General features: G+C 37.9%; 1 protein-coding gene across 4 annotated transcripts in view; it reads left to right on the forward strand.

Moving 5' to 3' along the window:
• Positions 1-14142, forward strand: part of OSBPL3 (oxysterol binding protein like 3) — an 82742-nt gene that overhangs the window by 63131 nt on the left and 5469 nt on the right. For all 4 annotated transcript variants that reach the window (XM_056482697.1, XM_056482699.1, XM_056482698.1 and 1 more), the window contains 8 exons: positions 11-261; positions 2079-2216; positions 4919-4982; positions 7979-8057; positions 10123-10267; positions 11561-11705; positions 12383-12509; positions 13037-13159. In XM_056482697.1, coding sequence (XP_056338672.1) covers positions 11-261; positions 2079-2216; positions 4919-4982; positions 7979-8057; positions 10123-10267; positions 11561-11705; positions 12383-12509; positions 13037-13159 — 1072 coding nt within the window. The remainder of the gene's footprint in view (positions 1-10; positions 262-2078; positions 2217-4918; positions 4983-7978; positions 8058-10122; positions 10268-11560; positions 11706-12382; positions 12510-13036; positions 13160-14142) is intronic.

Below are 14142 nucleotides of genomic sequence, written 5' to 3' on the forward strand. Positions count from 1 at the left end.
TCTGTTTCAGATTGTATTTCTGAAAGCGGAATCGGATGCAATTCTAAACGGAGAACGTGTTTACCAGCTCCATGCCCTAACACAAGTAACATCAGCCTGTGGAATATCCTGAGGAATAACATAGGCAAGGATCTCTCCAAAGTGGCCATGCCAGTGGAGCTGAATGAGCCACTGAACACCCTGCAGCGCCTCTGCGAGGAGCTGGAGTACAGCGAGCTCCTGGACAAAGCAGCGCACACGCCAAACCCCTTCGAGAGGATGGTAAATGCCTCGTGCCAAATACCTGGGAACATCCAGTGGAACTTGAATAAACACAAAAGCAATAATGCTGAAGAAATTAGGATGTTCTTTTCCATTGTTTTGTTACTCTCAGCTGAGAGGCAAACTCTCCAAACGTGTCTGTACCTACTCACACAGCCACTGTTTTTGACTCTTCTGCTCCATTTCTGTTGCTTTTTCAGAAAGTCTCTCTCCCCTCCAGTACCTTGCTTGTTCTTCAGGTTTAAACAAAAAAGGGGGCTTGTAGCTGTTTCTGTTTCGCAGCTCTTGCTCTCTAATACTAAAAATTTACAGCAAAAAGAAAGGAGGACATTGAACTTAGTTCCCTCTCAAAGATGAAAGCTACAGTAGATCTTTTTCAAGGGTATCTGATCTGGTAACACATTTGTTCATAGAGATGCTGGATCTTCCAGCCCTATATGACTGTGATATCTCTATATTAACTAAATGAGCTCTATGTTTTTTATTAACTGGTTTTCTGAAGTTTTTGTGTTTATCCAAAATGTTCAAATCTCAAAACCAGGCTGCATGCTGGGTACAATAATGATATTATCTATTCAGAACCCTGAATTCTTTATTTGGCAGAAGAACAAGAGAGAAATGCATTTCAGTTGTTCTGCTTCCAGGTGTACAAGAGCTACTTAATATGCAAACCCATAAATAAAGGATTAGAAGCTCTCTAAATTCTCTTAAATGGAAGATACAGATTTTCCCATAAACTGAATTAAGCCTTTTCAGCTCAATATATCTTATCTCAAGGTTATTAATGAGAGTAGGTAGTCATGTTATAAATACTGCTTGAAAAGTCTCTTTCCTCATTCTGACACTTTCAAAGCTTATCATTCAGGGACTATTCCCAGGGTGTGGTCATCACTGGGGGTTTCAGTCCATAGCTTTTTTTTGTTCTCTTGAGAAAAGCTAAAAGGAAAAGGAAATGAGCAGTAGTTGTTCAAAAGGCAGAGAAAAGAAGCCTTTTCCCTCCTCCCATACCAAAGCATCTGGAAATTACCTCAGACTGGTATATTCCTTGCCTTTGAGAAATTCCTGAAGCAGAATTTAATGCTAGCTGTTGCACAGTAATTGCAATAATTCATAAAGGAGCCTATCCTCAGTGGATTTGTTTTCTGAAACTGTGAAAAGAGAATATCTACACTTTCACAAGATGAGGAAAAGGGAATGAAAAGATGAAAAAAGTGTTACAGAAAATACTTTAATCAAACAACCCTGAATTCTAATTCCTCATATTATGCTTGAGTTGACTGCAAAAATTTGGAAGGGCTACCTGTGTGTCAGTCACAATCAACAGTTTCATGATTAGGTAATAATACCTAGTAGATAAAAAACAATTTAAGTCAAACAGCATTAGAAATAGCAAAGTTGGTGAAATCTCATCCAATATTTCCTGTGCCATGTTTATGAAAAGGATAGTTGGTACATTTATGGAGTCACAGATATAACTATAAAAAGCAGTTATTATACAAAATTTAACAGTGACTTTTAAGGTTAATTCTTTGAACTGCACTGCAGACTGCTAAACTGTTTCAGACACTTTTCAGAAATGTTTTCAGTTGATAAAATTTGCAGTATCTGACCCTGATAATTCTATCCTTGACCTATTGAATGACTGAAAATTGAATAATTCCCTAATGTGTGAACTAGGGCTTACCTTGCAGGAGGAGTGAATATTTGTAGTCTGCAAATGAAGGGGAAAATACAAAATCAGGATAAAGCTTGCTTTTATTTTTTTTTTGTGTCTGTTGTAAATGAATTAATCTAAGTCCCAAATATGTACTTCCCAGGTGTACATAGCTGCCTTTGCAGTCTCTGCCTATGCATCCAGTTACTACCGAGCTGGAAGCAAGCCATTTAATCCTGTGCTTGGAGAAACCTATGAATGTATTCGTGAAGATAAGGGTTTCCAGTTCTTTGCAGAACAGGTATTGTATGCTGCCACCCTTAGAATTGCTACTTGATACACTGCTGAATTCTAAATGTGTGGCTGGAATCCTCTAGAATTAATGGCAAAATACAAGATTATTTTACGTTACCTGAGCTCAGCAAAATCCAGCAAGGGATCTTGCTCAATTATAAACAAAGGGAATTGTTTTTTGAGGAAAATCTGCTAAGTCTGGCATGGAACATCACAACCAGCAGCTGACACTCGAGGAGCAAAGGCTGGCAGGCTGCCTGCTCCAGTAACAGGATAACTTGGTTAAGTAGAGTGCAATTCCCCATGCTGAAATCTGATCACAACTGCAAGAAAAGTTTACATTCTTGTAATTTTCTTGTGTGTGTGATCATTAAAAATACTATATCTTCAGCTATTTAATGTCTTCTTTTATAACAAATGTATCCCTTGAGTGAGACAATCAACCACAACTATTTCCAATGGCACCATGACTATTCTGCTTCCTGTCCAAATCCTTAGTAGGCTGAGCCTTTCAAATCTGCTACCACAGCTGAGTAGGTGAAGGATGTATACAGCACATCATGGTCTCAGTGTTTATGAAGATAATTCCCTAGTAGGAGAGTAATTATTAAGTAGAGGTAAATTTAAGAGTAAATTTAAACCAGCCAAGCTACCAAAATCGCTAAACTAAAAAAGATAAAACTCAAATACCTGGTGGCTAGCCAAGTAGGAATGACTGGAAGCTGTCTTATTCTGTCTAGACATAACAAAAAAAAAATACAAAAAGTGGGCAAAGGTGTGCAACCTAGAAATTTGATCAGAGAAAGGAAGCTTCCTTTAGGAAATGAAAAGTGCTTTTGGTTGCCTGTGAAGGTCCGACATTTTGCACATTATGTTTTAGAACTGACAAAAAGGAATGTTATGTGATCTTTCCTTAGTCTCAGGAAATGTCACAGGCAAGAGTAAAAATAAGGAGGGGGGAAAAAAAACCCAACAAAAGTAATACAGTCAAAGCAAGAGTAAAATTTAAAGTTCATGTATCTGGCTCATCACTGTGCTGCTTCAGTACTAAGATGATGTGTAGAAAGCACTGCAAGTACCAGCACAGCATCAAATTGGAATGATAAAGTGGTGAATAAAGGTTAGTAGTGAGTTAAATATCACACTGAATTAAAGGAAGATATTTTCACTTGAATATTGGGTAAACCAGTACAAAGACTAGTTTTTATAAAGAGGAATTTTAATAAGCAGGCTTGTGCTATTAACAACTGTTGTTCTAATACAAGAAAAAAGTGACGTGAGTTTATAGAGTGGTAAAGTTACTGTAAGAATATGGGGTGGAGAAATATTGGGAACAGAGGGCAGCATAGGAGGAAACAAATTTAATGCAGCTTGCAAGCATTAAATATTTCTCTTTACATCAGGAGCAGTGGCTTATTGCTTGCACAAGCATTTTGATGCTTACTGAACATACCTTGTTAGTGCAGACAGAATGTAATTCATGGGATAGACTGACAGAAGATAAAAAATAACAAAGATTCTGTTTTGTCCCTAGAGTGAGTTTAGTGAGAATAACTCCTGTTAGCACCATGACCTTACTCTGGAATTACAACAGTTTAAGTGAGAGCTAAGTTTAACCCATGTATTATAGTGACATCTGGGGTTAATCTGGGTACAGTATGTAAGAGAGAGAGTGTTGCTCTTGCTGGATTAGGCCATAGCTGAGACTAATTAGTACTTTTATCTTCTTTTTTTTAACCAACTAGAGGATGTTCAGTAAATAACTGGATGCCTGTGGGAAAAATGCTCAGTAAGAGATTTGTGAAATGAGTAACAAAAAAAAAAGTAAAAGCTGATTTGAGCCATGTAGATGGTTAAGAAATTAAATTCAGAGTGAAAAATAGCAATTTGACTTGAAAATAAAGTTGCCAAGGAACAGCAGGTGTTACACATCTTAAGAGCTGGTCCTGGTCAGTTGTTGTGTTCACCCAAAAGGGAGAATTCAAGTTGAGAGGAGTGGCTGCTTTCATGTTGGGCTTTTTGTATTTACTGTTGCATTTTAATAGTCTGAATTGTTTATTTGCTCACAGCCCTTGCTTTGCTAGTTTGGTGGTTGCCCTAATTCATGCAATGCTATTGCCCAAAGCTGATGAAATGCAGTGCATGTGGTTAGAGTTTCACACCAGGAACACCTGAGGTGTCACTGCTGCACTAGTAGGGATGGCTGGATGGAATTTCCTGACTTGATTTCTTCACCCCTGGCCCACTTAGAGATGCTGATCACTATCTCCTCCCTCATACTCAGGGTTTTGTGATTATTCACTGTACAGAAGCTTTTGGCCATTTGTTGTGGTTTTGGTTTTTTGGGTTTTTTGAAAATTTCTGTCTGTCAAAGTGTGTTTTTTGTTAATCTGTTAAGAGGTCCTAAGGGTAAATCTAATTATCACTTTAGACAAAATGTACTAAGTACATTTCACTCAAACAAAATCCCAGGCCTTTTAAAATAAGTGTTTCCTATTTCTTTCAAGGTTTCTTGGGTCTGAAAACCTTTATTAATCTCACTGCCTCCCCCTTCAGGACACAACTGCAAAGGGAAAACTAATGTTCAAATTGTAAATGCTATATAGAAATGAAGAAGAAAGCAGAATAAAAGTAGCCAAACCAAAATGACTGTTCATGTGTTCATATATTAATCTTTTCTTCCCCCCACCTTTAATGTCTTTCTATTAGGTCAGTCACCACCCACCTATTTCTGCATGCCATGCTGAATCTGTGAATTTTGCTTTTTGGCAAGGTAACTCTACAGTCTACAATTTACTCTTAAAGTGTTCATAATGTTTTCATTGTATATTTAACACAAAATATCCAGAAATTACGAAAAGTTGAAATTCCTTGCTTAAATTTGTATAAGAATGGTTTTATGAAATGTTACCCTGTAATAACTTGCACGCTTCTTACTTGGATCTTCTGCTATTATAAAAATTCTCAAGATATTTTGATTTGTTTGGTTTATTTTCATGTAAAATTAATTATTATTTTCATGTACAAGTATCTGCTCTTCTTTAAAATCAGGTTTGTTTGGGGTTTTGAGGGGGGATGTTCTTTAGTAAAGGAGAATTGTATGTCAAGCTATTTACAAAGCAAACAAGCTCCAAGACAGCATGAGAAAACTACAAGTTAAATCCTGAAACTTGGCAAATCTTGTTAACCTGTTCTGAAAGCAATTATCAAAAATGAGTGTAACAACAAGGATAAATACATTTACATTTACTTCTTCTCTGCTGGCATTATCACAGTATGTAAGACTTTGTGCTATTTGATTACTGAAGCTTTTTTCAAAAGATGTGTGTTGGAGCTTTGTTTGCTGTGCAGCCAGTAACAGAACCTGTGTGGTTAGATGATTCTGGAGTGTACACAAAACATAACCATGCTTTTGAACTCACTTAAAATCCTTTACCCAGGGCTTTACCAAATCACCATGTAGCCATATTGTAATTTTTTTTTTTTTTTCTGATTGACTCTGCTGACTTGATTATAGTTATTACAGATGGAGCCACACTGAACAGATACTGGAACCCATTAGTCTGGGTTTTATTATTCTGTGTAATTCTTTGCTTTGTGAACAAATGCAGGGACACAAGAAACCTTTGGTTCATAGCTCAAAAGCTAAGATGACCAAAAATGTATTCATTTTAAACACACCATCTTGAATACTGTAAAAATAAGGCTAGTTAGCAGTCTGTCTTAATAAAAATAGATGAGTGATTTGTTTAACAGATCTTGACAACTGTTATCACTCAAGTATTTTAACACTTCCGTTTAGAGAATGAAGTTCTTCTAATGAGAGCTGAGAATCTGATTAATGTGAGTCTGAGATTTGGTCTTGATGAGCACAGGACATTCAATCAGGATGCAGCAGGGCTTGGGGGTTTTTGCTTGTTTTGTTTTTAGATATGGCTAGCTGAGCTTGTGGGAGGGCTAGGCAATTATTTTTTTTCCATTGTAAAGGCAATTTTTAAATGCTGTGACCTCTTGTAATGAGGCTCTATTAACTTACATGGAAAGATTGACACCAATTTAATCATAAAGGCAGCTTGTCAGCTCTTTCTGTGTGCAAAGACCCTTTCACTTACTGTGTCACCTTCTCAGCTGAAAAGGAGACAGCAACATTGTCAGAGTAGTGCTCATCCCACCAGACACTGACCTTGGTTTGTGTGTTCCATCACCAAGAAATCTCCTGATTGTGTCTAGTGAACTAGAAGACTGGGCTCTGACAGGACCCATAGTTTGGAAATAGCTTTCCATGGCTTATGAAGCTGCCTCTGCTTTTGCAGAGGAGTGTCAACACATGAGCAGTGGAAATGAAGGAAGTTTCAGCTATTACAGCATCTGTGCCTGAAGTAGTGTGAACATGTCTTTGAAATAACACTCTGCTTTTTCTCTTCTGTCCTAAAATTATTGCTTGATCAAGTTGCACACTGGCTCCCAAAATGTTCCCCACATATGCTGATCTCTGTGGGACAGCTTTGCCATTTATGAGAGCCTAGAATTTGGCACAATCTGGTAGTGCATTTTAACCTAAAATACAGTTAAACTCAGTAGGGTGTATCTTTGCTCTTTCTTTTCCATCCCACTGCAGAAGAGAGAAAGCCAGGAGAGAATTTGCCCTGACAACATCATACTAGAAGTAGCTTTGGAGCATTTGTGCAGTGTAGGAATCACAACAGAGTTGCTGTTACTGAAGATGCTGACCCAGAACCAGCCTTCAAAACCAAAAATTCCGAAAGATCCTTTTCTCACATGATAAGAAAAGTACTTTTTTGCATGCAGAATTCTTTCCTATATCCCATTCTGGTCTTTGCAATGATAGGCATCTCAGTGTGGCTCACTCCTCACTTGCACATACATGCCAAGGAGATACCTGAGTGATCTCTTGCTGTGGTTTAGGCATCCATCTCATAATCAGTTTAAGAATTTCCCCCCAGAATTGCACAAGGTGTTTTCCTTCTGTTAGAACTAGGATCTTTTTAGACCAGTTGATTTTTCCCTTTTTTCAGGCTGGGCAGGGAATGGAGTTCCTAGAGTCTAAAATAGAAAGGAGTGCAATTCCCCTGAGCTCTGAAGTTACTGTGAAAGTTACTGCCTGATTATCTAGCCCAATTTAACTTCACACCCCTTTTGCCATGCTTCTCTCTGTTTCTTTCTCTTCCAGGTGCTTTTACTCAATAAATTTGGCTAAACTTCTATTGAGTTATCTTTTTTATATTTTCAGAGAAATGGCATGAGACTTGGACACATCTTTCTATGATTCAAGCAAAATTGCAAAAGACCAGTTACACTTAGGGAGTTGGACTAAAACCCTCTGCCCTGTTGTGCCCTTTGAAACCTTCTTTAGTCTCTTGACTGTGGATGTTCTTGTTATATTTTTGTACTTGAAATTCTGCTTTTGTTTTTTAAATTGTCTGCATTCATTCACTAGCAATTGCAGACAAGTATAGGCTGCCTATAGCTTATTCAAATTCCTTTATTTTGAAAAAGCTTTTGAGAGGACTGTTAAGCATCTGTTACCTTGCTGTTTAAATAACCAGTATTATGATGAAAATCAAACAAATCAAATAGCAATAACAACAAACCCACCAACCAGTATTTGAAGGTTCCACGACATTCTCTGAACATTTCTGTTGCACCTTTGTTATTTTGAATTTCTTGGAAAATAAATAGAGCCCATAAACAGCCTGATTCACCTACCTGTGACTAAACATGTCTTTTTTTTTTTACTTTTTGTTCCAGATGTCAGATGGAAAAACAAATTCTGGGGAAAGTCCATGGAGATTGTTCCAGTTGGCACAACACATGTAACTCTTCCAGTGTAAGTGCTGCCCTTGGGCACTGCTGTTCATGCACAGGCACAGATGCTTGCACACACTGGAGCCACACTCATTCAGAGGACAGTCAGCTCTGCTCTGCCCTTTGGAAGGACTGGTGGCTATGATTTAATTTAAAGAGAAAAGGGGAGGAAGAAAGACCCCACCAAACCAAAACCAGAAGCAAAAATTGGAAGCACTGACTCTTTCAAAGGTTATGAAAAACAAAGTATGAAAAAACTCCCCATCACTCCTGTGTACCTTGAAAAAAGAAAAGCTGGTGTTTTCATACTTCAGTTGAATTTCAATCAATGCATTTTAAACTCATAGGGAAAAACTGCAGGGTAAAGGAAGCTATGAATTCTTTTGCCTGAGTGTGGGTTTGGGGGAAGGGGTGGTGGTGTTCCTGTCTTTTGTGACTGTATTTGTAGGGACCCTGACACCATGGGGTGTTCTGGGCTGTAGGCAAGGCCAACAACCATCATCACTGCAGAAATAATTACTGTAAGTGATAAGCAGAACTAGTTACATATCTGCTACTTATTATCCAAGGAAGCAGCCACTGTAATGAAGTGTTGAGTGTAGTTGGTTTGTTTCCTTTTGTTTTTTAAAATAAAAATCTGCAGTTTCAATGCTGGCTTGTCAGAGTGCCCATTATTGATGAGCAATTAAAATCCCTTAAAATTTGGCCTATATCCATCATGTTTGCAGAACCAGAGGTCTAAAGGTTGAGTATTGTTCCAATTAAATCTGTTTTCCAGTGAGAGAGTACAAAATTAATTAATCTGCCATCTGACAAAAAAAAAAAAAAAAACCAAAGAATTTAAGAACCTAGCACTCATCAAATCAAGCATGCCCTCTTTTTTAAGTGGATAAAATTGTAGTCTAGTAAGAGAGTATCCAAAAGGCAATGTATAAACCATGTTATGTTCATAGCACCTGCCATAAGCCTTGGAATGAAAGGTTTCTAGGATGTGAATGAGCACTCAAGATAATGAATTTATTAGGGCCTATGATGGGCTGATGAACTGGGAAGCAGTCTGAATCATATGTGATCTCCATGTGCTGGTTTGTATCCCTGTGTATTTGACACAGAATTGGGCACAAAAAAGGTGCCAAGGCTATAGGGGAAAAATAAGCATTAGTATCAAGGTTCATTTTTAAACAAGTACATTTTTTCAGCATTTATGATAACATGTGACATGCATGCATGTAAGGGCAGAAAAACAAGCTACTGTGGGATAAATTTGCTGCACATCTGCTGGTCTGTACAAACTGTCCTTGTGCCCTTACAAAGCAGCAAGTGAAAGCAAGTGGTTAAGGGGAGGTAGGGAAAGATTCTAATAACTTCACAGGATGTATGAGAGACCCTTGCTGTGGGGAAACTGGTGCTTTGCAAGTTGATATTTGACTTACCAGTAGTGAGCTGGCCATCCATACCCAGAACAAATTGTAGAATATATGTCTTCATGAGACTTTCCTTTCCTTGATGCTTTATAAAGCTGTTTTATAAGAGCACCTACTTCTTTCATAAAAGGTAAAATGTTGTATTCCCTATCGGTATTTGTTTATCTCTCCCTGTCTGCTGTTTCCCAGTGTGCAACTCATCTTGAACTGCCTGGTGAGAACTTTTGCTCTTTCCTAAAGCACACATATTAGGCTCAGCCTTGAGAGCTTGAGCCAAACTTATTCCTGTCAGTACATGCTCCAATCACTCTGGTGGCCCATGGACTTGTGTTTTCCATTGTCACTATATTAAAAGCTTGGAATAGGCATCTCAGACTGTAGAAGATTCCAGAATGATTGATTACTTGTGGAAACTTAAAACTGGTTAGAAAGACAATGGAGAGAAAACTGAATTAAAGACCAAAGTACATAGCAGAAGTGAAAAGGTTTTTCTGGGTATTGTTGTCATTGGGTTTGTTTTTGAGAAGGTTTGGAACAAGATGATGAGGCATTCTAGTAAAAAAAAAATTGTTTATTTGGTTTCTCTAATCAAGTTCTCTGCAATTTATTTTCTCAAGTTTGAGCTCACTTGAACATGAGAATTTTTTGTATTTTTCCTTCCAGTTTTAAAGACCATTTTGCATGGAACAAGGTGACATCCTGCATCCATAACATCTTAAGTGGGCAAAGATGGATTGAGCACTACGGAGAGATTATCATAAAAAATCTTAATGATGACACATGCCACTGCAAACTGACTTTCATAAAGGTAACCACAGCAGTGTTGGCACTGCCTTTTCTAACAGGCACAGCAGTGGGAGGATGCTCTCTGCTGAAGCTCAGCACTTCTGCTAACAGCTGTAATTACCTGTGATTCCTTGAAAACTGTAATTTTGAAGGAACTGCCATTCACTAGGCAAAAAAGAGAAGCAATAGGTTTACTTGAGTGATTCCACTGGCAATGGAGGAATTATAGGGAAAGGAATATCATGGAAAACCTACTCTGGGTCTGATGAGAGGTGCAGGCACAAGGTGTCTCCTGACAGTGGTTTACCACATGCCTCCCACTGGCACATGCTGTGGGTGCATTCATTGAGCAGCTGTAGGACCAGTGCTTATGCAGGGTGCTTGTCCTGATGCTCTTCTCTAGCCCTCTGCAGGTACTCAGGGGAGTTTAAGTAAGAGGTTGTGGTGTTACTCAAAGCTTCTGCTTCAGCACAAGTACAAAATATATGACTTCCTCAGGAATTGTTCTTATAACTGAAATTAAATTCAGCTTTTGGCAATGATGACTTCGTAGTAAAGCAAAATCAATGAAAATGCAAAGCAATGCCAAAATTTCTAACCTGAGAAAGAGTTTTATAAATCATCCTAAGAGACTTACCTTAACCTGCATTTTCTGTATCTGATTGATGGAGAAAGGCTCTGCTTGCCATAGAGCAGACCACAGATACAAAAGGGAAGTACTGCAGTGTAACCATGGCATGCTCCTCAGCTAGTTTGGGATTTCTGTACTTGTTTTCCTGTATACTTTGTGCTTTCTAAGAAGCAATAGGGTGATTTTTTTTTTCCCAAACATTTACTTGAAAGCACTTTAATGTATTTTCAGAGCTACACTGGATGCTTAAATTTCAAATATTAAAGGCTGAGAGCCTGCAAATCTTGTACCTTTGATATTGCAAACTATTTAAAGTGGAGATGAATATATGAGTTCCTTCTCTTCCTCTTCTGCAAATTTGGGAGAGATTTAGATAACCAAGTCAGGACTCAGGATCAACTGTCTTTGGGAAGAATTCAAGGTCAGCTTCACTTCACCTCATAGTGCCCCTAAAAAAAGGCAAACAAAATAAACATAATTCTCGAGATTAGTATTTTAAGAAGCTAACATACTAAGAAGTTAGTATTTTAATGGTACTAACAGCAGTTTTTTACATTTGATACTGTAAATCACACTTAAATAACCAGGTTTCATTGCTCTACAGCCTGGTGCGACTGGCATGGCAGGATGTCCTGCACTTGAGCTCTTATGCACCTTCTTTCCCCCTGTTCCTTTTAATTCTAGGCAAAGTACTGGAATCCAAATGCACATGAGATTGAAGGCAGTGTCATGGATAAATCTGGGAAAGTTGTGCATCGACTCTTTGGGAAGTGGCATGAAAGTTTATACTGTGGGACAACTTCATCTTCAAACTGCATATGGAGAGCAAGTTAGTGATCAGAATGGCTCATTATAAAAACTCTTCTTGAGTATAAGCTTACTGTTTTCATCTCTTTATTAGGCCCCAATTTCTTCTTATTTTTCTGTAGAATATTAGACTTTTGTCAAGCATTTCAAAGCCAGATCAGAAGAATATATCATTTAAATAATATGAGAACTTAATCCCATGGCTTCCTGCATATTCTCCATTTTCCCTCATTTTCATATTTGGGCATGAAGTGAATATTGAGGACTCTAGCAGGAAGGGCAAAAAAAAAGGAACAAACTTCTATTGCTTTGTGGAGAGAAGTGTTGTTTGTTTATTTCATGTGTTGAACACTGGAGAATAGCCCACAAAGCTCAGCTCTGAAATGGCAGTGATAGCTGAATTTCTCCCAAGATTGTGGGGTTTTGTTTACTGTGTTTTGAAAAAACTTTATGATAATAGCATGGCCTTCATCACAATTGTGCTGTGATTCAGCTGAGAGAACAGAAATCTTGTTGTCTTGTTGCAGTGTAATTATCAAGGGGGATGTTCTCTTTTGTCACATTAATAAAAATCTCTTGTTCCCCCAGAACTGACACTGTGGATCAGGCATAAACAAATAATTGAAGGGAGCTTGAAGTTTTCCTTCTCAATATAATAGCATTTAATTGGAATTCTGAATGTACTCTTTTCTTCTGTAGATCCAATGCCTAAAGATTATGAACAGTGGTATGGATTTACACAATTTGCACTGGAGTTAAATGAACTGGACCCACAAACTAGGTCATTACTCCCATCCACTGATACACGTTTTAGGCCAGACCAAAGGTAAGAAGCTTTAACTCTGAAATATTTTCCTTAAATAGTTCTTAATCTTCTGTACACTCACTTTACCCTGAACTCAGACTATTTTCTATGGATAACTGCAGTGTGTTTCTATTTTTACATTAAAGTGCATCTGAAACAGACCTTGTAATCACTTATTGAGTGAGAGATGGTTTAGTCATTATGGAAGTGTGTCCTAAAATTGCCTCTTGGATGCTTCTAGATAACTGCCTTTCCAAGGATGTTAAAACTTCACTACTTCAGGTACTGGATGTTGAGTATACAGTATTTGGATAACCAAAAACTGAGACCCTTGAAACTTCTTTCTGCATTGAAATTTTTACTTTTGCAAATTTCCAAGTAGAAGAATCTAATGTGACTCTGAGCTTGTTACAAGAGTTAGTTTTCCTTAAGTCCTTTTTCACAGTGCAGTTGTCTGCAGAAGTAGCTGTTTACCTTTCAAACAATGTGAAATACTTGCTGCAAAGATTAGATTCTTTTTCAGTTGTCTCATATCACTGCTGCTGCAGGTGTCTAGAAGAAGGGAATATTGAAGGAGCTGAAATACAAAAGCAGAGGATCGAGCAGCTACAGAGGGAACGACGGAAGGTGCTAGAAGAAAACAATCTAGAGCATCAGCCTAGATTTTTCAGGTACTAGATAACAATTAGCATATACTATCACTTACTGAAATTCTTATTATAGATCTGATTCTAAATTGCTATGTGACAGGCTCCATTTTTTTCCAGGGTTCCTCTATATACTTTGGTGATGTAGAATACCCCAGACTTAGTTAAAACTCTGAATTATTTATTAGGGTTTTTTATTAGTGCATCCCTGAATTATTTTTTTTTGCCTTGATGGCAGTTGATATTTAGTCTACATTTGACTTTGCCCAAGTGAATGTAGCATCTTTGATTCTTTGAAGCAAGCTGAAGTAGCAGGATTTAGCTCAATTACCTCTGCTGAATTCAGTGGGATTGCTTGGTGTGGAAGTGTGCAGAGTTGGAGCCTTTTGCTTCCAAGGTTATTTTTAACATGTTTCCCCTATTTTATGGGGAGAGAATTATTGTTCTGAGGGCACTTTATCTCTTCCTGTTGTAGATCAGTTTAACAGGAGAGTTCAGGCATGGAAAGATAAAAAGAAATGCTAGCAAGGATGTGGTTGGTCTTTTGCCCTCCAGCTTCTCTGTGCTACTGCAGGGAAAGAGTTGGAGCCAAGATGAATGTTGTATGGGCCTACAGGCAGATCTGGGATCCTGTTTTTTCTGGATATATTGTACTTCTGAGGAACACAGGAATGCTTTAAATAGGTGCAAAAGGGAATGGCTTAGACTACTACATCTCTGGCTGGGTGGTGAGCTAACACATCACATGCCAGTCACACCTACTAAAGGGATGCAGGATAGAGGCAAAGTCTAGTACTTTGTGATTGCATATTCACAAAGAGAATTGTGAATAAGAATGAGGATTTGAATCTTTACAATGAGGATTTGAAAGCTGAGATTTATCCTGTAGATTTAAATGATGGGATAAAGAATTTAATTATTACATAGCAAAAGTGTTAGAGCAGATGTAAGTTAATGCATTTGGCTCTTCAATAGTGATGTTCTCTGGTGAGCATTAGATTGAGATG

Source organism: Oenanthe melanoleuca, chromosome 2, assembly GCF_029582105.1.
Source record: "Oenanthe melanoleuca isolate GR-GAL-2019-014 chromosome 2, OMel1.0, whole genome shotgun sequence".
Lineage (NCBI taxonomy): Eukaryota > Metazoa > Chordata > Aves > Passeriformes > Muscicapidae > Oenanthe > Oenanthe melanoleuca.